Source organism: Carassius auratus, chromosome 40 (assembly GCF_003368295.1).
Source record: "Carassius auratus strain Wakin chromosome 40, ASM336829v1, whole genome shotgun sequence".
Classification (NCBI taxonomy): domain Eukaryota; kingdom Metazoa; phylum Chordata; class Actinopteri; order Cypriniformes; family Cyprinidae; genus Carassius; species Carassius auratus.
In genome coordinates, this window is record NC_039282.1 from 5,924,643 (window position 1) to 5,949,538 (window position 24,896).

Sequence of the window (24,896 nt, forward strand, 5' to 3'; positions counted from 1 at the left end):
ACATGTTAGAGGTAGGCATAATTTTGCATGTAATTGTCGGGCTTTAAGTGCAGGAGTGCTTCATTTAGCCTAAAACATTTCACAGTTCTCCTCCCACTCCACACACACACAGACACACCGACACACTAACAGATGGCTGCTTGTCAAACCCGACACAGATTCTTCAGGTTAGAATAATTGTCCTTTTAAGACCAATGTCTGAGTCACAAATGGGCGAATGTTTTGTCGGTCTCTATAGTGGGGAATGCAAATGAGCACCCGTGTGTGTAAAGAAGGAGAAAGAGTGTGTGGTGAGTCGGTGGTGGGCTATTAATAATGTACATCCCAACAGGCTTGTCATTTACCATCATTGCATGATCTCTACAGTGGGGCGGAGAACAAGGACTTCCGGCCTTTTGAAATGAGCCTGACCTGTGTGAGATTCAGCTAGGGAAATGTCCTTTTACTCCCATGATTCAAAATCATTAGTTGACAGGTACCAAGTTTCCAGTAACATGTGTTGTAACTAATGTTACTAATAAGGGAAAATGTATAATGACTATCCTGAGCTATAATGTAAAAGAGAGCAGCCAGTTTGGTCCATTTCATGCTTTGTGTATGTGTGTGTTTTGGTATATATGGTTTTTGAGGACACAAATGTGTGTAATGATATGGGTACTACAATATAAACATGGTTTATGGCTTCCTGTGTCCCCATAAACCAAAAGGCTTAAAAAACATACAAAATGGTATTTTATGAAATTATAAAATGCCAGTAGTTTCTGTGAGGGGTAGGTGTAGGTCTAGTGTGATAAAAATCTTTATATATGGGTTTATCATCTTGTTAGTCAAGCTCACTGTCCCATGGGAGGAGGGTATGGAGGCCGCCAATGAGTGTAAGCGTGCCGAGTATGCAGACCTAGTAGAAGACTGCAGAGAGGCTGGTAAGAAATCCACCATGTGTCATGTCGAAGTGGGATGCAGGGGCTTTGTTGGGTCCTCAATGGTTCGCCTGCTCCGCGAAATGGGATGTACATGAGCAGGGTGTCGAAAAAGCCAACCTGGTGGCTCTCCGAGAGGCAGGGTGGAAGAAGGGCAAAACCAGAAAGACTTCATGGTAATGACCGGAATGAACATAGGCAATGATTTAAAGAATTTGACAAGATGCAGGTGTTGATGGGAGAAAGTTACTACCGTCAGAGGATTAATGATTCACCAGCGAAAGAAGAAGTGTCAAGTGGGGGGGCCAGCAGTAACATTGCTCTTCAACTACAGGTCAGACAAGTGGAGCCCAAAGCCAGGTCGCTAACCAAAGCGCAGAGGGTTCCAGCGTTGCTGAGGGAAGACATGTAGAGGACACAGGAGAGTCATTGGTTGAAACGTATTCCTCTGAGGGTGGCACAGGAGAAGATACCATTAGGAAAGAACAGAGGACAGAGAGGAAAGAACCTGGGTGGAGGCAGCTAGACAAATGGCCGAAAGCAAATGAGGTGGCAGTGTGGCGGCAGCTCGATGAAAACATCAGCATCATTCTTGAGCAGTCATTATGTGGCCAGGTGGAAACCAAGCTTAATCGCATCAGAAACATCCTGTACGAGGAGTGTAGAAGCAGGTTCGGAGTAGGATTAGTGACTGGAGAGCAAAAGGGCATAAAGCATAAGGGGAGGAGGGAGAGAGAGATTGAGCAACTGGTGAAGAGGCATCGCCATCCCCGAAAGCAATGGAGGAAGACAAGCAAAGAGGAGAAGGAGGGCCTGAAGCCACTGTGGGAGGAGGTGAAGAAGAACCTAGTCAGCCTTCGGAGGGTAGAGCGCATCCGTAAACGCAGAAGGCAGAAGCAGAAAGAGAGGAGTGACTTCTTCAAAAACCTCTTCAAGCATGCGAGACAGCTACTGGAGGAGAGGAGAAACAGTAAACTGGAGGTAACTCCAGTAAAAGTTGATCTCCCCAAACTTAGTGAGGTAGCAGAACTGGTACGGAAAGCGAAAGCAGCCTCAGCTCCCGGCCCCAACTGGGTATCTTATAAGCTGTACAAGTTCTGCCCAGGGGAACCTCCTGAGAGTGGCGTGGAAGAACAAAGTCATCCCTTCAGAGTGGCAACAAGCTGTCACAGTGTTCATCCCGAAGGAAACAAACTCTACCACCATTAGCCAGTTTAGTAGCATTACACTCCTGAATGTTGAATGTTCGAGGTTATGCTGAGTGGAGCAAGGGCGGTGGTTGAAGGCATCAAGCTACATTCAGGCCAAAGTCTACCACCAGTGAGAGACTATATGGATGACATCACCACCATTCTCCAGACAGCAGCATGCAAAAAAAGACTGCTCAAGAGGATTGACGAGCTTGTGGGGTGGGCGACGATGAAGATCAAACCCGGCAGATCACGCAGCCTGTCCCTCAGGAAAGGGGTTAGAAGAGACCATACCATCTTTGTCGTAGGTGGGGAAGGAATCCCTTTGCTGGCAAATCAGCCTGTCCGTAGCCTATACAGTAGACCTCTCTGATAGGCAGATGGGGGAAACAGTGAGGAAGCAGCTCGTAGATGGCCTTGCTAAGATCAATCAGAGCCAGCTCCCCGGCAAGTGTAAAGTATGGAGTTACCAGTTCATACTGTACCCGAGAGTGATGTGGCCTCTGAAGATGAGCGAAGTTCCCTCCTCGTTGGCAGACAAGATGGATGGGGTACCAAATTCCTTCATCAGGAAGTGGATTCTGTCTGCCGAGGTACCTATCAGATGTATGCCTCTTTGGCAGGAATACACTACAGCTGCCACTGTGATCCATTGACATGGGATATAAGCAGATAAAGGCTTGGATGGTGCTGGAGCTGAGGGAATCCACTGACCAACTAGTGAGGGTAGCTGGCCCTACTAAACAGGCAGGGAGGAAGTGGAAAGCCTAGGAAGAGATAGACAGGGCAATTAGCAGGCTGAGACATTGTGAAGTAGTCGGCAGAGTCCAGGAGGGACGAGCAGGCCTTGGGAAGAGCGAGACCAAGACAAAGGCCTCCAAGAAAGAGCGGAGAGCCATGATGGTGGCAGAAGTGACAAGGACTGAGCAGGAGTGTCTCAACATCAAGGTGGTGTCTCAGAACCAGCAGGCATGCTGGATGTCATGGGAAGGTGTCACAGATCATGTCATGGTCTGATCTGTGGAAGATCCCCCAAGCCAGGCTCAGCTTCCTGATTAGATCCACCTATGACATCCTACCTTGTCCCAGAAACCTCCACCAGTGGTTCGGCTTACCCCATTTGCAGTAAAAGCAATGCAAGCCTCCAGCACAGCCTGCCGGGATGTAAGACAGCATTGTCTCAAGGCTGCTATAGGTGGCGACACAATCTGGTATTTAGGAAACTAGCAGAGGTTGCAGAGTTATGCAGACAGGAAAGCTACTAGTAGACCTTCCGCGCCAGCAAGAAGTCCCATCCTGTTTGCAAGGGCCAGGGAGAAAGTTAACCACCATCTCCAGAGAGTGACATCTAGAGCCCTCTCATCTGGCAGGAAGTGGAACATGAGAGTTGACCTGGGAAGACATCTACAATTCCCAAGAGAGATTGTAGAAACTTTGCTCCGGACAGATTTGATCATGTGGTCAAAACCAACTAAGACCATCTTGTTAGTGGAGTTCACTGTCCCATGGGAGGAGGGTATGGAGGCTGCCAATGAGTGGAAGTGTGTTGAGTATGCAGACCTAGTAGAAGACTGCAGATAGGCTGGTTGGAAAGCCATATGTCCTGTCGAAAGTGGGATGCAAGGGCTTCGTTGGGTCCTCAATGGTTTGCCTTTTCCATGAAATGGGATGTAGAGGAGCAGGGTGTCGAAAAGCCATTAAAGAACTGGCAGACGAGGCAGAGAGGGGCAGCTTTTGGCTGTGGCTGAGGAGGATGTATAGGGGTTGGGGGCCAAGTAACATCTAGGGCATCAGCTGCCATCGCTCCACCACTAGGAGATGTACTGGGGTTAAAGAAGCGAAACATCCATGAATGGTGGTCCCTGGCTGATGACCCGCTTTATGGCCAAGAAGTGGAGTACACCAGCACAAGGCACCTGTGTAGGTGTGTCAGGCAGCAATGCTCAGCAGGTCGACCATCAGCCTGTATTGCAATAAATTACATGTGCTGCAGTGCTGTTTTTATAATATTAATATACTATTATAGTTTTTATTTATTCATATTTAATATTTAAAATTGTATATTTGTTTATTTTTTTAATCATCTAATATTTATATTTTAATTCATTTATTTTCTGATTTTTTTGAATTAACAAAAACTGTTTTTAATAGTTTTAATAGACAATAATACTGCTGTAGTGTTAAATAGAAAGCTGAAGATAAACATTTAATTTAATTTAAGATTTGTATAGTGCTTTTCACAATTTACTTTTGTCCTCAGCAATTTTTTTCCAGAGCCCCAAGCACCAATTTGCAACATCCTATTTTAAATCCACACCTAAACAGCATTTTTTTATTGTGCACATTGAATGTGATCTTAGAAAGCATTTTGCTGTTTTTTTGAGACACATACAACACATAAGGAATAAGTTATTGCTAATTAATGTTGATTTATTTCCATATTTCATTTTAGCATCTGAAGTAATTGGCTTATACAGCATATGTAAGGGATGATGATGATTTTGCTGTGCATGTTCTGCTCAGTGGAAGGAAGCCAAACAGAATTAAGAGAATGACCGTAATGTTTTGTGCCGGTCATGTGGCCCACTCAGGCTTTTAGCTGTAGCTAATGAGTCTCCATGCTTATGTTACTCGCCTCACAGATTATTAAAATTCACATTGCTTTACCTAGTGCATTATAATAAAGTGTGGAGGATGAGAGGGGGAAAGAATGGTTTCCTGAATACACTGCCAAGAGGGACGAACCCTGTCAGAGCCAAGCGTGTATCGTTCTTTGCCATAACTAAGCATGTGGTATTGCCGAGGGCACATACCAGCTTTTTGTGCAGGCTGGCCGGCTCTAGGTAAACGTTAACACTATTTTACCCTCTTTTTTCTTAACCAGTGCTCATGAATAACTCATGACTTCGTCTCCTGAAAAATGCAACATGCTGTGGGCTTTTTGGGAACAGCCTGTCCTTGTCCTTGCTTGTGCATGTGCCTCATGCGAGTTAAATCCTGTTCAGGAGGTGACGGGCCACCACAGTGGACTGCAGGGGATGGAGAATGCCACACTGCCAATTTGCAAGCTCATGCATGCATATATGCATTACACCACTGTTGTTAGGTTTCTTTTTGGGGCCATCAGTCACCCTCAGCATCAGCTTTGATTGGAGATTGTAGGGTGTCCACCAGGTGAGATGGCTTGGGTGGAAGGGGGCAGATGTGTGTGTTAGGTGTGCCATTGGTTGGGTACTTTTCTGCAACATCTTCACTCTTTCTCTTGTAAAACATACTTTTATATGCTTGGAAAGGCCTGTGCTTTGTTTGTTAGAGTGGCCCAAGGGAGTAAGGGACAGACAATGGTGGATGGAGTCAACAGATTTTACCGGACAATGGGAGAAAAGGACAAGTGAATCATTTTATAGTCCGTTTAAAAAACAAAAAAATGTAATTAGCCTTTGGGGGATGAATTTATCTGTTTGTTTGATAGCATTTTCAAGTAAATGTCAAATCTGTTGTTTAAGTGCCTTTTGGTTTCAGGCACTTATTTCTTTGTTACTATATTTTGTATAGTAACATCCATTTATGAATTATAATGAAATTATAATTTAAAAAAACATGCCTCTTCCTACTCTAGGGTTGGGCTGATAGACAGTGCCTGATAGACATCACGATGTTGAGTTGACATCCTTATACCTTTACTATAGTGTGTGATTTGTGAACCTTATTTATTTTTACATTCACATCACATAATCAGGTCCATAAGTATGACTTTTCTGGCATTATAAACTTGCTCGGATGTTGGAGACAGTGTGGGATTCAGGAAGCCAATCACTGGCACATATTCTGGGAGTGCCCAGTGATAATTCCCTTGCACTTTTCCACGATGTTTTTAGGAAATGTGGATTTAAAGGCAAGATGGCAGGATGAATATCTGTTTGGCATTTTAACATCTGCTCGTAAAAAAGCAATAACAAGGTGTTGGTTGCTTCCTGAACCCCCACATTACAAGAGTGGATGGACATAGTAAATGATATATATGTTATGGAAATAATCACTTTTTCCCTCCGTCTTCAGAAAAATACGTTCATTAAATTCTGGTCCAAGTGGGTGGTATATGTAAGGCCGTTACGACCAGACTTTGTGGAGGTATAGAGCAAATGACTCTTTCCTTGGGAATGAAGAATGTAATTCTAATCTTCCCTGTAACTCTTCGCTATTAAAAATTGGAAACTATAGAGTGATTTCTTCCATATTCTCTACCATGGACTAAGAACCCATAATTAACACCCTCAACATGTAGTTGGAACATATTGTATACATTTGCCCTCACCCATTACTTTTGTTATTATTGTTATTATTTATTACGTTTTTGTATGTGTAATTTTGTTCGTTTTTTATATGTTTTAGTTTACTGTTGTATTATGTTAAAAGAGAAAATTGAACAGCAGGAAAATGCAACTACTTCTCAATTGAAATAAATTATGCTGTCTATGTTGCTGCACCAAAATAAATAATAATAAAAAAAATAATAATAAACTTGCTCGGTAGCTCACCTGGTACAGAATAAAATAGCTTAAAGTCCTGTAGAAGCATGTTTGCTTCAGCAAATGCATTTTTACATTTGCTTTTGTTAACATTATAGGTAAGGTTTAGGGTGGTACATTATTTTCATACATTGGTAGAGTTAAATTTATCTGTTTCAGATAAAACTAAATGTGCTTTTGGCCCCACTGGATATTTCACTTTGAAAGTGCCACTTTAAAATTTATACTTCGTCCAGTACCAAAAAAATATGAAGTCTGATTGGTAGCTTAGCAACATGCTAAGAGATAAGATTCTTTTACTGAAATGGTCACCAATTATTAGTAATTATGGTCAAACAATATTTAGCCGTTAGACCAATAGTTTTGTAAAGTTAATTCCAGTATACAATTAGCACTAAGTTTTGAGATTAAGGCTAACCAATGAGATTAATTTGCATAGAAGGGATGCATGTTTGTGCTAAAAAAGAATGGCAGTGAGCTAAATAAATTTGCCCTCTTGATTGCGAGTAGTTAGTGAACACCATGGCACAACAACGGCAATGATTTGCCTCTAAAAATCTAAAATGTGAAGAAGGTTTGAGTGGACAGGAATGTGGCAGATTGTGTTGGATGGTGGAGTGGTGAAGTTGGTTATGGTCAGGTTGGATGCCCAGACTGACAGATGAGCACTTAAAATCGTGAAGTGAATCACTTACTGCCCATAGACAGACCCACACCATTTGTTCCAGCCTGAAAGATATGAATATTCATAGGCAGGAGATGAGCATGAGTTTAACTAACAAAGAAAATGGAGCACTCTGCACTCTGGATCTCACCAATAACATGACATTTCAATGAATATTTATAAGTAATTATCACAAGTCACTGCATTTATAAAGGTCCGCCAAGGGATGGTGTAGCCAGGACTCAGTAATACATCTGAGGTCATATCATAAATATGAATTGATGGCTGAATTTATTTATTTGGAATCATCTTCATGCTTTACATTCTACGGTTTCATGTGCAGCCCACGGCAGGTGAGATTACACCTTATAATTGAGGTGTTAATCGAAAAAATTCATCCACGGAGTGTTTAAGAGATAAGTCGAGAATATATCGCAGCTGTCAGATTGATGATTAATTTGTGGACAACGGTGTGTGCAGTACGTTATTAACGAAATGCATTTATTTTTTACAGAGATTAGAATATGAGTGGCATTTATGCTTTTCTGTGTGTGTGAGGGTCTGTACCAGCCGCTGGTGAGAATCTACAGCCCGTAGGAGCTCACTCTTTGATGTAGGAAACTCAAAGGGGCCCCCGGAGGCAGCTGCCATAGAGCAGGGGTCGCATTTTTAATCTGTCAATCACCACTGGGGATTTATGGGTAACTTTTCCCTGCCAAGTCAGACAGCGGGGAATGTAGCATTCTGCCGTTCATTCTCAATGTGAAGGGTAGGCATAGAAAAGAGTTCACATTGTTTACAATTAACATGTATGCTTAGTAAGGTCAGATTTGTTGAATTTGGCTGTTTGCAAAGTTAAAGAATTGGCTTCCCTGTTGGATTTAGTTTTTTTGTCGTGCTTCAAACTCAACTTTGGGCTGCCTATTTATGTTGTGTTCAGGTCTTCCAAGTTGTAATTATGATAGCAGGTGCATTCAAATCACTGTTTTTTGTGGAATGGCAATCCCAGAATGCTATTGATCAGGCTCTGTAAATTAATCCAATAATCAAGGAAAGTGAAATGTTGATTTTAGTGTAGCTTTATTTCTTTACAAAAAATAGGTTTATAGTTAATAAATGATCTAATTACACTATTTGTGTTGCTGCCGTTGTAGAGTGCTTTAAATGTGTCACTTGTGATGTTCCTGCTTGTGTACAAATCCATTCAAAGTTTAGGGTCTGTAAGATTTTCACTGTTTTTGAAAAAAGTCTCTCATGTTCACAAAGGCTGCATTTATTTGATCAAAATACAGAAAAAAAATTGAATACTGTGAAATGTTAGGATCATTTAAAATAACTATCTGTTTTTATATATTCTAAAATGTAATTTATTCCTGTGAAAGCAGATTAGCCATTACTCCTCCAGTCTACAGTCTCACAAGATCCTTGTAACTGTTTTTACTTTCACTGCATCCATGCTAATAAAAGTATTATTATTATTTTTTTTACCCAAACTTTTGAACAATAGTGTAAATAGAAATCAGCTTAGTAGATTTTGGAACATAGCCCTAGTCATGTCATGTCTCTTTTCTGTTGTCAATTATTCAGCTGTATTTAAATGTGAATGTGTTGTCATAAAAACACTTTATAATTGATAAGATGAGAAAGCCAAGGCATAACATCCAGAAAGGAGCACAGGAGATTTGAGGACACAAGCTGAGAGAAAGAGAAGATAAAACGCCTCATTCATCTCTGACTCACAATTCCCAAGTTCCTCAATGAAGAGCTGTAAATAAACACCTCGCACATGGGAGAAGATGAAAACATACCCAACAAAAACAACACAGCATACAGCTAACACTTGTCTTAATCTCCCATAGTTCTCAGGGATGATTTCCGCCAGCCTCCCAATGATGTGGTGGTGGCAGCAGGAGAACCTGCTGTGCTGGAGTGTGTCCCTCCCAGGGGTCACCCTGAGCCCACCGTTTCCTGGAAGAGGAACAATGTTCGTGTCAATGACAAGGACGGCAGGATCTCTGTGAGTCAATAGCAGAAAGTGCAATGTTGGCACAGAAGTGATGATTAGGTTGTAGTGCAGCATCACTCTACCCCTCCGCAGCCAGCATCGATTGAAACATAAATAAGTGCACTTGGTCACGTCCTGTTCTCCTCCAGCATTGACATTATGTTGTGCTGGTTACTAGTGTTGTTACAGCTAAATCTAAAACAGTTTTTGTTCTTTGGAAAAAAAATTTATAATAAAATATAAATACTAGATGAAAAAATGTTGACAGAAATATATATATATATATAAAAAAAGATAAAACAAACACTTTTATATGAAAATAACGGCTATAGATACTATAATAATATATAAATACAAAGTAACTAAAATTACACTGATTCTGAAAAAAAAGTTTGGTCATGTGACCACCCTATGGAGTCAGCCTGGACCATTTAAAATAACACTGCTTTTATTAGGCTTCTGATATAAGTACAGTCTTCGTGTCATGTATGTCCATGTATATTTTTAATATTTACATATTTAGTACAAAGTACATATTTAAAAAAATATATTATTCATTTCTTTGTGTTAACCCAGATAACGAGGAACATTCTCAGAATGTTGTCTAACGTTCTGGCAAGGTTCTCTCAAAGTCATGAACAAACAATCATTCAGAGTTAGTGGGTCTTTTGCACAAAAACATTCATGGATCGTTTAATTCTTGAAACATTTTCCTCTGAATTTTTTTTGAATGTTACTACTCTTTTCAGAATGTGAGAGGAGGTTAAAAAATTACATTCACATAAAATAACCATTGTTATGGACTTTTTGAATGTTCAGAAATAACATTTTCATAACTTGATTTTTAGAACATTTTTGTTAGCTTTGAAACTTTTTTTTTTTTAAGAGGAACACATTTCTGAGTGAACCTTGATCTGAAGAAGATACTGACTGAAAAAAAAATATTTTTAAAGAATCAAAACAAGTTGTACTATAATAAAATGATGTCTGTGATTTTATTCTTTGTTTTCTTCAGATGCGTGGTGGTAAGCTGATGATTTCTCACACCCGGAAAAGTGACGCAGGCATGTATGTGTGCGTAGGCACCAATATGGTGGGCGAGAGAGACAGTGATCCAGCTGAACTCGTTGTGTTTGGTAAGTCCAATTTCCTGACTCAGTTTTTTGGTTTCACAAAGGAGTGAAAATAATCACTGTGTGATATGTGTGTGACTGTGTGAGCAGAGAGGCCAGTGTTCATCCGCAGACCTGTGAATCAGATCGTTTTGGGTGAGGAGACTGTTGACTTTCTATGCGAGGTTCATGGAGACCCGGCTCCGACTGTCCGCTGGAACAGAGACGAAGGAGAACTACCGCGGGGGAGGCAAGACTCTGCTTACACACATTTGTGATGCTGTTACAGCAGCTTTATGGAGCTCAAATGGCAGTTTAATGAAATTTATGTAGTGAGAGATTAGAAAATCAGTTTCCTCTTTCTGTTGAGTTAAAGAAGCAGAAAGCTCATAAAACCAATAAACCTCAAACTGAGGAATAATATTTATTGCATAACACAGCACCATACAACAAAACTAGAGAGATTTCTGTCCCTCCACCGAAAGTCTGTTTCACCTAATCTTTGACAATTCAAGAAATTCATGAAGAAACGTGCTTCCATTTAAAGTAATCGATCAGCTCTAGTGTGTGTTATGTATGGTGATCCTTGTTTATAAGATAAACTGATTTAATTTATGCTTTTATTCACATATAAAGTAGGGCTGCACAATACTGATGAAAAGTATCATATGCGATAACTTAAATATAGTGATAATAACTTGATAATGCTTTAAATGTGTCAATGAAATTATATTTAAACTTAAAAAAAATATATATATATAACAAAAAATTTTGGCACTAATTTGTTGGCAGCAGCTGTGAGTGACTCCTCTTTTCAGACTAGTTTACTAGTCATCATGACCACTTAATTACAAACATCTTAGCAGTCATGTGGCTAGTTAATTTTCTACTAAATTAACTGCAATTCTCAATATAGCAATGGAAAAGGAAATCACATTGTAGAGTGATTTGATTTAATGAAGCAAAATGTTGTTCGATTTTATTAGCAGTATTATTTAAAAGAAAGCTTTCTTGGCCGTCAGTTTTAGAGGTTTCAGTCTTTTCCCATTCAAATGAATTTCTGTAGCTGTTTGACTAGAAAAAACACCGCCAAGTGAACTGACTTGAAACTTGATCCCATTTCCATTCTTCCCCCACATAGTTTTCGGTCTCCTTTCTAATGTCAAATAAAAAAGTGGCAAAAGCCCCAAGAATAAAATATTAGTGCTTCCTAGAGTTTGGGGCACAATACAGTGCAGTACAGTGGCATATTTGATGAGTCTCAAACAGATGTACACGGGCTGTTAAAGGAATGTGTGTTGACTGTTCAATCTGCTCTCATCACTGCAACCACTGTCTCTTTACACCATCTCGTCCGAGTAGATTTGAGATCCGTGGTGACAACAGCTTGCGTCTGATAAGAGTCAGAGCAGAGGATGAGGGCACATACACGTGTGTCACAGAAAACAGCGTAGGCAAAACTGAAGCATCCGCTGTGCTGCAGGTCCACGGTAAGATGCACAGCCATGCATCCTTTTACACATGTGTTGACAAACATCACACTTCACCTGAAATATGAATCACAACAAAGCAAGCTGATATTCTTAGCTTCATGCATATGTTGCGACTCATCTCTATTAAACAGACCTCACCTCAGCCATTTGTCAGGCACAATCAGTCTGATCTGTGTGAAGTCACCAGGAAGAAATGATCAGCTCCTCTGTTGCTGCTCAAATGGTAGCTCTGTTTTCTGGTGTGCTGCCTCATTGCCAAGATAGCCAGCTGACTTCTAAAGCACAAAAGTTTACTTAGTTTTGACACCTTAGCATTCAGATGAACACATATGCTTATTAAGACATTTATGCAACGCTCACTGTACATACAGCATACACATAAAACCGAAGTATAATTTTGCTGTAAGTATGCATCCTGTCTACCATGGAAGTGACTGATTTACATAGGCAGCAACACAAAGCACAACACAAATAACATTGGCGGTGGATGAACCAGCTCCAGGGTAAGGCTAAAAGCAGCCAAAAGTATTAAACATCATAAACACGTCTTTTTAGGCAAGAACCTGACATGGTAAATGGAGCTGAATTTGTATTTAACGGTCTGCTTTTGATTGGCCATTGCATTGCTAAGCTCAACAGAATTCATTGTGATTGGTTAAAAAATTGTGCAACACTGCAAAAACGGCTAAAATGAAATACAGTGCAACATGTGCAGATCTTAATTTAATGCCTAATGCTTAATTTAACACCATCATCCAGTCCATCTAGAATTACATGCGTAAAACACTCTGCTTAAAACGCAAAGGGTGGTCGCACCAAATATTGATTTAGTTAATAGAAGTTAACTGATAAATAAAATCTTTTTATGACATTATTTTTTGAAAGCATTTTCACTTTACCGCATTTTTACACAAGTGCCTAAAACTTTTTACAGTACTATGGTTTGTAGGGAGGTTTCTTCAAGCATCTGGGAGAGGTTGCCACAGTTCTTCTGGAATTAGTTTGTCTCAGTTTGTTCTGTTTCTTCATGTTATTCCAGACAGACTGGATGATGGTGAGATCAGATCTCTGTGTGGCTGCTGTCAGACTCCTTGTGCAAACAAAAATCTAACTGGATTATTACAAGTAATGGCAAAAAGATTGTTTGGAAATGTAAACTGATATTTCCTACTGACACACCTCAGCAAAAGCTAGAAACAGCTGGTTTAAACCCTTTTTTTATTATGTGGAACATAAAAAGAAATATTAAATAAATAATACATACATTAAATACATTATGTCAGTGGGGACCATATGTTGTTTTGGACCCCATTGAGTTTCATTGTATATCCACTGAAAATAGAAACTCATACAGGTTTGGAATGATATGATGGTGAGTTAATTCTTGTAAAATGTTCTAATTAGGCAGCTTACTATGTTTTGGAACAGAGCAACTATGTGGAGTTTATGTTAAAGCGTGTGGATTACTGTATTTGACAGCTGTTATAGAGAGACGTGTGCTTCAGCAAACTGCCGGATTGCAGAGGCAGTGTTAATAGAACGTGGCAAAATCTGTGTTTGCATGTGTGTAGAAATGAGAGAGAGAGAACTGGGTGGGAATCTAACTGGCACAAACCGGGGAAGCAGCTGTAGCAAACCTGAATCAATTCATCGTCCAGTTATTTTGCCAGTCTGAATTAAGATGAGACCAAGCAGCTCTGCCTTCATCTCCTTCCTACTCCCTCCTTTTACTGCCTCTCTCTCTCTTTCTCTCTCTCCCCATTTTCTGACTCAGGGCCATTTTCTTGATGTTTCATTTGTGAATTTTCTGTCTCATTTGCCTTGATGTTTTGTTGCCCTTCATCATTTCATCCTTACCAACCTTTCCTTCCCCTTGACTGCATGCAGCCGCATCTCAGAAGGTGGCACAGGCACAGACTTTTTTTGTCAGTTTTATGTCTGCTGTTTTGCATTGTGGGTATAATAAAAATGGTGTGAATGCCTCAAAAAGACATTTCAAGTCATTACCCTGATACTGCCATTAGACTAATATAGATTTCAGAGCTTGTGAAATAAGACATTTAATGCAGCTTATTAACATTACTAATACTTAAACATTATTCTTAAAACAGTTAGAAAATGGTGACTGCTACATTTGCCGTACATACATTTGACAGACATTTTTATCCAAAGCTACTGCTTACAAAACATTGAATTTAATCAAAACATTTTATCAGTGCTAGCATTACCTAAAGATCGAAGCCATGACCTCGCTTTACACCAGCTACAAGGATTTTGAGACTGAATTCAATTGCTGAATTCAGATTATGAAAAAAAATGTGTAAAATAGAAAATTAGAAAATTTAAATAGAAGCCTTTGAATGACAAAATGTGGTTTTGTCAAACCTGCCAATGGTGAGTAAATTACATTACATGTATATATACAGTAGTATATACATATATTCAAAAAAAATTTCTTTGGATATTAGTGACAAACAGTATTTGCAATATTTTAGAGAGTAAATGAGATTAGTTACTTGCCAGTGACTGAAAATGTTTGCATAATACTGCTGTAATACATCTGTAGGAATTATATTCACATATGTGGAATTATTCTCATATTAATCCACCAAAAGTAAAATATGAGAAACAAAATCTCAAAGTGTTGTCTTTTTATGTCACTCAGCATCACATATGACATGAGCCAGTTTCCATCTCTCAGTGGAACTGTACCTGTCACAAAAATCAGGATTTCACTCCTCACATTTTCGTTTTGGTGGATTAACATGGGAAATATTCCACATATGTGACTGTAATTCTTACAGATTTACTTCTGTATTAGCAGCAGTATTACGCAAACATTTCCAGCCACTGGCAAGTAACTAGTTTCATTTACTCTCCAAAGTGGTTTCTACTCACAAAAAAAAAAAAAAAAAATACATGTCAATGCACAGTAAAAAAAGTTAAAGTAAAATAGTTATGTATGCAGTTTGTTAACTTTTACTTCCTTTGCGATATAATAAGAACACCTGTGCTCATGTGAAATTGACAGGGCCTGTGTCTGTCAGGGGAATGCTGTCTTCTCTGATCCTCTCAGCAGATGCTTGCTGCCTTCTAGCTTAACATTTTTTCAACAAACCAGCGAGCAAAGCCACTGCATCAGTGACTTAACACGCTGAAGATTATGACTGACCACACACATCTGCTGTTTTTACACTCATCAGACAAGCACACACAATGAGCGGCCATGTGCACAAGAGCTTTTACCAATCCCAACAAAATGCAGGATGAGTCATGAGTCAAATTCATCCTTGTTCACTGGAACATCTCAAATGTTCCCTGTATTAAACACGGGAAATGGTGCAAATTCTGTGGCTATTAAAGAGACATTCCATGCAAAAATTGTAATCTGTTATCATCATAATTCATAATTGCAAGATATAAATGCAGAATTGTGAGAGATAAACAGATTGCAAGATAGGAACTCAATTCTAAGAAGAAAAGTCTGTGTGAGGTAAAAAGTTCACGATTGCAAGAAAAAAAGATAAATATTGCATGATGTAGACTTGGAATTGTGTGAAACAAAGTCAGAATTTTGAGTTTATATCTTGCAAGTCAGAATTAATTTCTCTGACTTACAAATTTATATCTTGGAATTTTGACTTTTTTGTGGTGTAAATGGGCTTCCATACCCTTATGACGTTCCAAACCTGACTGACTTTCTTCTTTGCAGCACAAAACAAGACGTTTTTTTTTAGGTTTGTTTTCAGCACCAATAGCCTTGTGGACAGTGCACAACATACGTATAGCACTGTTGTGCTATTTGCATCCCAAGTATGAGTCCCGGCTAGTGGACCTTTTACTCTCTCCCACTTCGCTTATTGTAATTATTCAACTGTCCTATCAAAATAAAAAGCAAAAATGTAAAGGTCTAAAACAACATCCCCATTGGACCCCATTGACTTCCATTGTACACTTTTAAAAATAAAGGTTCCAAGGGGGGGGGGGGTTTCACAATGACGCCATTAAGAAGAACCATTCAGTAAACAGTTCTTAAAAGAACCTTATTGTGTAGAACATTTTAATAATCTAAACAAACTTTTTTCCAAAATAAAGAATGTTTTGTGGAATAGAAAGTTTCTGTGGAATCTAAAGTTGCTTCGACAAGCAAAGTTGCTTCGAATTTGGCAAAAAAAAAAAAAACAAACAAAAAAAAAAAAAAAAAAAAAAAAAAAAAAATATATATATATATATATATATATATATATATATATATATATAAAATATATATTTGACAGAATATATTTGTAAAATATGTCACAGGTTAAAAAAAAAAAAGAAACCTGTGACATATTTTACAAATATATTCTGTCCCTTTAAGGCTCCAGAATTTCATTCTACTCTGAAATGTTTAACTCATTATTTCAATCCCTTAAGCTGACATACATACACACAAAGTCAATCTATCGCTTGGGAGCTGTCACCTGCAGTCGTGAGCATTGACTCCTTCAGTCATGAGCCACTTCTCTCCACACTATTATTCTCCTCTGGTTTAAGTGATCTTTGTCAGCTTCTCGTCATGAGTTGTTATTTGTGTGGGAGCTCGTAGCTCCGTCAGAAAAATGTGAAAATGGAGAAACAACACAGATGAGTCAGATCTCGCGCTTTCTGTCTGCCTTTCACGCTCTCATTCGCCTTCTCTCACATGAGTCTGGTGTACAAACCTACTGTGAAGTTTCTGAACAGCAGGGTAGCGGTCTGGTTATCTAAACAAAGACACACAGCCTTGAGTCCAGTGCCGTACTAGAAAGAGGGTGGGAAATAGCTGTTAGATAACGTTGGTGGTTCCGTTTGGATTTCAATGTGATAAAATAAGCAGTAACCACCTTAAACATCACTGCTGAAAACATGTTTTTTAGATACCATGCATCCACCGCTATCCCAGCATGAGCCACGGACTCCAGCATCGGAATCTGCTTTGCGGTCACAATTAATTACTTGCTTTAATCTGGGCTGAGTGGAGACTCTATGTGTTTTAAATCCAACGCCTCTCACACTAATGTGCAAATCACAGAGCTGATGAGGACAGCACTTAACTGATAAGTGATTTAAAATACTGAGAAATCCACTTCATGTTTTTATAGAGTGGGCGAGCGTAGATGGTGTTTTGGTGAGGGTTAAATCGAGTTCAAGTACTAGTAGTTGTTTTAAGAGCCAACCATGGCAAAGATGAATCGCAAATGATGTCCCTTCAACATCTCAATTGTTTCTACTAGAAAGCTAGATTTTTAGAGAACAAATTGAAAGGTTTTTCACACAAAACAGCCGCAAACAGTCATCTCAGTAAAGTAAGTTTCAATTTTGGATTGAAAATTGATTTTTGGGTGTTGGGTGTTTTTGGCTGATTAGCATAGTTTCTTTAGTGAATCAGGTGCTGAAACAAAAGAGACTAACTCCCACTGAGATGTTTGCTCAAGTGTGCTTCTTTTCAGTTGTTTCTATTAGAAGAATACTCTTCTAGATTTTTCAGAATGTTTCTCTTCAATGCCACAAACTCGAATTTGCAGAGATGCCAAAGTCTATCATTTGATTTCGGAACATTTCTTCCAGTATCAAATGAGCTGGACTATGCTATCCAGATTAAAGTGGATAACTTTGAACCTTTAACTGATGTCAGCAGTTGGCTCATTTGTTGAAATGTATTTTAATTTCCAGCTTGGGTCAGTAATTTAATAGCTTATTAAAGACATAGCTTATTTTCACAATACTGCATTTATTTGATGAAAACTACTGTTGAAACAGTAATACTGTGAAATATAATTACAATTTAAAATAAATATTTTCTATTTTCATGTATTTTCAAATGTAATTTAATCATGTGATGTCAAAGCTGAATTTTCAGCATCATTACTCCAGTTTTCAGTGTCACATGATCCTTCAGAAATTATGCTGATATGATGATTTGGTGCTCAAGAAACATCTTATTATCATTGTTAAAAACAGTTGTGCTTTTTAATATTTGTATAGAAACTGTGATACTGTACATTTTTTCAAAGAACAACATTTATTTGAAATAGCAATCTTTTGTGACAGTATAATAGTTCTTGAGTGTCTTTAAATGTCTTCAAAGCATCCTTGCTGGATGAAAGTATTATTAATCTCTAACTTTTGAATGGATATGTTTTTTTAATAAATCAAAGAGACATATCTATTTGATCCAGCTTGTGTCATTTTGCCAACACTTTCTGCATTTCTTCCTCCTTCCCTCCATCATAATAAACAAAGGTAGCAAAAAAGGACAAAGTAAAAACATGACACCTAAAATCATTCTCTAATCAGCCACATTCTGCTCTCTTTGGCCTCAGTGCCACCACAGATTGACGTACCTCCCCAGGATCAAGTCGCTGCCCAAGGACGAACCATCACTTTTCAGTGTGGCACCCAGGGAAACCCTCTTCCTGCAGTTTTCTGGCAGAAAGAAGGGAGTCAGGTGAGAGCAACTGTTTTCTGCAGTATCTAATAAAAAACATTATTTAAGAAAATAACATAAAAATACAGTAGAACTGTTTTCAGCATTCACAATAATCAGTGTATGAAATCTGAAGGATCATGTGACACTGAAAACTGGAGTAATGATGCTGAAAATTCAGCTTTGACATCACAGGATTAAATTACATTTTATATTCAAATAGAAAACAGTTATTTTAAATTGTAATACAATTTCACAATATTTATGTTTTTACTGTATTTTTGATTAATAAGTGCTGCTTTGGTGACTTTACATTAAATAAATCTTACCAGCCCCAAACATTTGAACCGTAGTGTATGAATATACTATATTACCCTTTGAAATTCATGCAGTATATAGTCAAGTACATACTGCATAGTCTTAGTAAACAGTGCATTGTACATGATTCGAGATGCAGCTTATGAGATGGCTGAGCATTGTCCATCAGTAATCCAGTGCTTCAGTGTATGTCATGTGTGGGTTTAAAGAGCCTGATTGGAGATCAAAGGCAGATCTTTTCATATAAAGATGATTTATTTGCATCTCAGAGCATGTTTATCAGTGACTCGGTAACTTAGCCAGAGCTTGAAAACAAGCCTAGAGCCTCTCGATGATTATATTTACCCTTGTTGATGCTGATTATTCATGTATTGCTGATTGCATTGAAGAGATGATTCAGAGCATTGGATTGCTGGAGCCGGGCCCTTTGACAAAGCAGCATGTTTTCAGAGCCATTATGGGAAACCACAGATGAGAGTTGGGCCTCCTAAGAGGCAAGAAAGACACTCCTGAAGAAGTGGGATGAGAAAATTTGACACAGAGGAACATCAGGTGTCAGATCAGCTCCCATAGGCCAGCAAAAGCACAGCGTTCAGTGTAATGGAAGTCAGGAGTGTGTTTTCAGGCTAAAAATAGACCTCTGTCAGTGCAGGGGAGAGCTAAAGACCACTCAGCCTTGATGGCTCACATCATTTTGGAGTCATTTGGGGTGTGGTCCACTGAATTTTATAGCACATCTCCTTTGTTCATGCTTTTTTCATGCCATTAGCAGCTGTGTTCGAGATTATGGTGTGGCTTTTTTTTTACCTTCATCCATTACTTGCCCATTTTAATCCTGGATTCCCCTTCACTTACTGTACGTACCCCCAGTTAACCCAACCAAAGTCCCACAAAGGAGCAAACAGCTTCACTCAGTGAATTAAACTGCCAAAAAACACAACCAAGCGCTCAAATCAGTTGATGTGCAGTTTTGATGGAAATTAGATCTTTTAATCAACTTACTGTTTTTCAGTGATATTTTGGAGGCACCATATTCAAGCAATTTATTTTTTAGACACTTAAATACTTGTATTCAACAAGGATGTATTAAATTGATCAAAAGTGACAGTGAATACATTAAAGGGATACTCCACCCCAAAATGAAAATTATGTCTTTAAAGGGTTAGTTCGCTGTAACAATACAAACTTCCTATACATCGGGAAGAAGGAGGCGGGAACCGGCGCACAATCAAAAAGCACTTTAATATCCAAAATAAACAAAACAGCGCGTCAGCCCCTCACGTCGACTGACGCGCACAAATAAAAGCCAAACACATAAAATAATGTCCCAGGCCTGGTCCTCTCTCGTCCTTCACGGTCGTCACTCCAGTTTTATATCCTTCCATCTCCTACGTGGGACTCGATACTAGCGGTGGGGCTCAGGTGTAGCTCATCTCCAATCACTACACCTGGCCTCACTCCTCGTTCCCACGCCTCTCGGCCCCGCCCCACTCGCCACATACCCCCATCGCCCCTCGCAGGCCGGGGGGTACTCCCGAGACTGCGCTCTACTCCCCCCCCCCCCTTCCCTCCGGGGGAGACCGCTCACGGGGACCTGCGGGAACCTGGGGGTAGGACAGACGAGGCGAGAGAAAAGGAGATGGAAGGAGGAGCGACAGGGACGAGAGAGGGGAGAGAGGAAAAAAAAAAAAAAAAAAAAAAAAATTCCGGTTCCCAGACGCACTGCTGCTCGGCCCTCCACCGGCTGGGTGATCTCCTCCGCGGTGCCCGGCGGTGGCACTGGACGGCCCTCGGCGGACGGCACGACACTCCTCCGCCGCCCGGTGGACGGCGACGGCTCCTCCGATTTTGGGCAGCGGCAGGAGTCCCCCGTTCCCTGCCCCTCCGGATTCCGTCACGGAGGCGGCAGGCTCCGGCCCCCTGGCGAACGGCGCCGACTCCTCCGCTCCCTCACGGACGGCAGCCGCCCCTCCTTGTCGTGGGCGGTCGGCAGCGAGCTCGCCCGTCCCCGGCAACTCGCTCCAGCCCACCGCCTCGAGCGTCAATGGCGGCACGTACCTCGCCAGCTCGAGGGCACCGCGGATTCACCACAGCGGCGAGGGATCTTCAGCAGCGCGTCCCTCCTTCTCCCGGGCTTCGGCACCACTGTAACAATACAAACTTCCTATACATCGGGAAGAAGGAGGCGGGAACCGGCGCACAATCAAAAAGCACTTTAATATCCAAAATAAACAAAACAGCGCGTCAGCCCCTCACGGCGACTGACGCGCACAAATAAAAGCCAAACACATAAAATAATGTCCCAGGCCTGGTCCTCTCTCGTCCTTCACGGTCGTCACTCCAGTTTTATATCCTTCCATCTCCTACGTGGGACTCGATACTAGCGGTGGGGCTCAGGTGTAGCTCATCTCCAATCACTACACCTGGCCTCACTCCTCGTTCCCACGCCTCTCGGCCCCGCCCCACTCGCCACATTCGCCCAAAAATGAAAATTATGTCATTAATAACTCACCCTTATGCTGTTCCAAACATGTAAGACCTCCTTTTATCTTCGGAACACAGTTTAAGATATTTTAGATTTAGTCCGAGAGCTCTCAGTCCCTCCATTGAAGCTGTGTGTACGGTATACTGTCCATGTCCAGAAAGGTAAGAGAAACATAATCAAAGTATTCCATGTGACATCAGAGGGTCCGTTGGAATTTTTTGAATGATTGAATGAATGATTCGTTCGCGAACCGGATATCCTGTTTTTCATTTGAACTCTCTCTCACAACAGACACAGAAGAGAAGACAATGCTGAATAAAGTCGTCATTTTTGCTATTTTTGGACCAAAATGTATTTTCGATGCTTTAAAAAATTCCAACGGACCCTCTGATTTCACATGGACTACTTTGATGATGTTTCTCTTACCTTTGGACATGGACAGTATACCGTACACACAGCTTCAATAGAGGGACTGAGAGCTCTCAGACTAAATCTAAAATATCTTAAACTGTGTTCCGAAGATAAAAGGAGGTCTTACATGTTTGGAACAGCATAAGGGTGAGTTATTAATGACATAATTTTCATTTTTGGGCGAACTAACCCTTTAATCACTCACCCCAATGTCGTTCCAAACCCATAAAAGCTTTGTTCGTCTTCGGAACACAATTTAAGATATTTTGGATGAAAACTGGGAGGTTTGTGACTGTCCCATTGACTGCAAAGTAAATAACAGTGTCAAGGTCCAGAAAAGTATTAAAGACCTCGTCAGAATAGTCCATCTGCCATCAGTGGTTCAACTGTAACGTTAAACGACGAGAATACTTTTTGTATGAGAAAAAATCTAAAATAATGACTTTATTCCACAGTTCGTCTTCTCTGTGTCTCTCCGCATCACCATTTAGCATCCGTAGCGCCATTTTGGAGAATATCCGCTGAACGCAAACTGTGTACGCTGTTCTGTGTCAGCCTTGCCACATAGATGTGCTGATTTCATTCAGATAAAAGCGTAAATACACATAGAACATTTTTCCTTGTGTCATGGGTGACACAGAATAGCATACGAAGTTTCCGTTCAGCTGATATTCTCCAAAATGGTGCTACGGTAATGCAGAGAGACACAGAGGAGATGAATTTTTGAATAAAAAGTCATTATTTTTGTTTTCTTGATGTACAAAAAATATTATTACCGCTAAATAAAATTCAGATTGAACAATTAAACACGCTGCTTCTTTTATTTTACCTAAAGACATTTGAAAGCATTTCTTTGTAAATGTTAGCGTACACCTATTTAGTTTATCAAACCCATTTACTTCAACAAGGACAATCCTATTTTCCTTGTTTGGACCTTGTAAAACAGTCTTTCAGTCTCTCTGAACACTGGATAATTTGCCCACAGTGTGGTGTGAACTCAAGAGTCTGTCTCTTTGTTATAGATGCTGCTTTTCCCTGGCCAACCTCCTTCCCAGTCAGGCCGTTATTCTGTGTCCATGAGCGGAGAGCTGTCCATCTCTGATGTTCACTCTGAGGACTCCGGCTACTATATCTGCCAGGCGATCAGTGTGGCAGGAAGTGTCCTCGCCAAGGCTCTCCTGGAAGTGAAAACTGGTGAGTATCTGTGATCACAGTTCATCCCACCCAGCAAATGGCATCTCTGGAGATGATTGTGAAGAAAACCCCTAGTATTAACAAACCGCCTGAGTGAGTGCTGAGTGAGAGCACTAACAGTGTACAAACCCGATTCCAAAAAAGTCGGGACACTGTACAAATTGTGAGTAAAAAATTAATGGAATAATTGACAAATCTCATAAACTTATATTTTGTTCACAATAGAATATAGATAACATATCAAATGTTGAAAGTGACACATTTTGAAATGTCATGCCAAATATTGGCTCATTTTGGATTTCATGAGAGCTACATATTCCAAAAAAGTTGGGACAGGTAGCAATAAGAAGCCGGAAAAGTTAAATGTACACATAAGGAACATCTGGAGGACCAATTTGCAACTTTTTAGGTCAATTGGCAACATGATTGGGTATAAAAAGAGCCTCTCAGAGTGGCAGTGTCTCTCAGAAGTCAAGATGGGCAGAGGATCACCAATTACCCCTATGCTGCAGTGAAAAATAGTGCAGCGATATCAGAAAGGAGTTTCTCAGAGAAAAATTGCAAAGAGTTTGATGTTATCATCATCTACAGTGCGTATATCATCCAAAGATTCAGAGAATCTGGAACAATCTCTGTGCGTAAGGGTCAAGGACGGAAAACCATACTGGATGCCCGTGATCTAGACGGCACTGCATCACATACAGGAATGCTACTGTAATGGAAATCACAACATTGGCTCAGGAATACTTCCAGAAAACATATATGGTGAACACAATCCACTGTGCCATTCGCCGTTGCCAGATAAAACTCTATAGGTCAAAAAAGAAACATGATCGAGAAGCACAGGCGTTTTCTCCGGGCCAAGGCTCATTTAAAATAGACTGTGGCAAAGTGGAAAACTGTTCTGTGGTCAGACGAATCAAAATTTGAAGTTCTTTTTGGAAAACTGGGATGCCATGTCATCCGCATTAAAGAGGACAAGGACAACCCAAGTTGTTATCAGCGCTCAGTTCAGAAGCCTGCATCTCTGATGGTATGGGGTTGCATGAGTGTGTGTGGCGTGGGCAGCTTACACATCTGGAAAGGCACCATCAATGCTGAAAGGTATATCCAAGTTCTAGAACAACATATGCTCCCATCCAGACGTCGTCTCTTTCAGGGGAGACCTTGCATTTTCCAACATGACAATGCCAGACCACATACTGCATCAATTACAACATCATGGCTGTGTAGAAGAATGATCTGGGTACTGAAATGGCCAGCCTGCAGTACAGATCTTTCACCCATAGAAAACATTTGGCGCATCATAAAGAGGAAGATGAGACAAAGAAGACCAAAAACAGTTGAGCAACTAGAAGCCTGTGTTAGACAAGAATGGGACAACATTCCTATTCCTAAACCTGAGCAACTTGTCTCCTCAGTCCCCAGACGTTTGCAGACTGTTATAAAAAAAAAGACGGGATGCCACACAGTGGTAAACATGGCCTTGTCCCAACTTTTTTGAGATGTGTTGACGCCATGAAATTTAAAATAAACTTATTTTCCCCTTAAAATTATACATTTTATCAGTTTAAACATTTGATATGTAATATATGTTGTATTCTGAATAAAATATTTACATTTGAAACTTCCACATCATTGCATTCTGTTTTTTTTTTACAATTTGTACAGTGTCCCAACTTTTTGGGAATCGGTTTTGAACGTCTCCTCATTTTGATGTGCGTTCCTTAAGTCATGAAGCTGATTTTAATTAATGGTGCTTGCTGAGGGATTATTATAAGTGAAATGTACTTCAACACACTTCATTTTAAAACTTTGCAGCATCTCCTTTTTTAATAAACTAGTTGACTTCATTAATTTAGGGTCCCTGTAGGTCCTTAAAAGTCTTGAATTTAGTATGCTGAAATTTAATGCAATGAAGATTTTTTTTAAATATCATGATTGGGATAACAAATGAATAATTGTAATTTAAGAGGTCTCAAATTTGGGGTGAATGCAGCAGTTGTTAAATTATTTAATTGAAGGCAATGATTTAATTAAATAAATTGTTAGCGCTGCACATTTCAAAGTCAAGATGCTGCATTATTGCATGTTCTACCGGCTCGTAGTTTCAGAGCCATTTATAAT

General features: G+C 40.0%; 1 protein-coding gene across 3 annotated transcripts in view; it reads left to right on the forward strand.

Annotated features, from left to right (window-relative positions):
• Positions 1-24,896, forward strand: part of LOC113058375 (roundabout homolog 2-like) — a 55,689-nt gene that overhangs the window by 13,225 nt on the left and 17,568 nt on the right. For all 3 annotated transcript variants that reach the window (XM_026226214.1, XM_026226215.1, XM_026226216.1), the window contains exons 3-8: positions 9,163-9,320; positions 10,324-10,444; positions 10,532-10,670; positions 11,783-11,910; positions 18,258-18,382; positions 22,598-22,769. In XM_026226214.1, the coding sequence (XP_026081999.1) occupies positions 9,163-9,320; positions 10,324-10,444; positions 10,532-10,670; positions 11,783-11,910; positions 18,258-18,382; positions 22,598-22,769 (843 nt within the window). The remainder of the gene's footprint in view (positions 1-9,162; positions 9,321-10,323; positions 10,445-10,531; positions 10,671-11,782; positions 11,911-18,257; positions 18,383-22,597; positions 22,770-24,896) is intronic.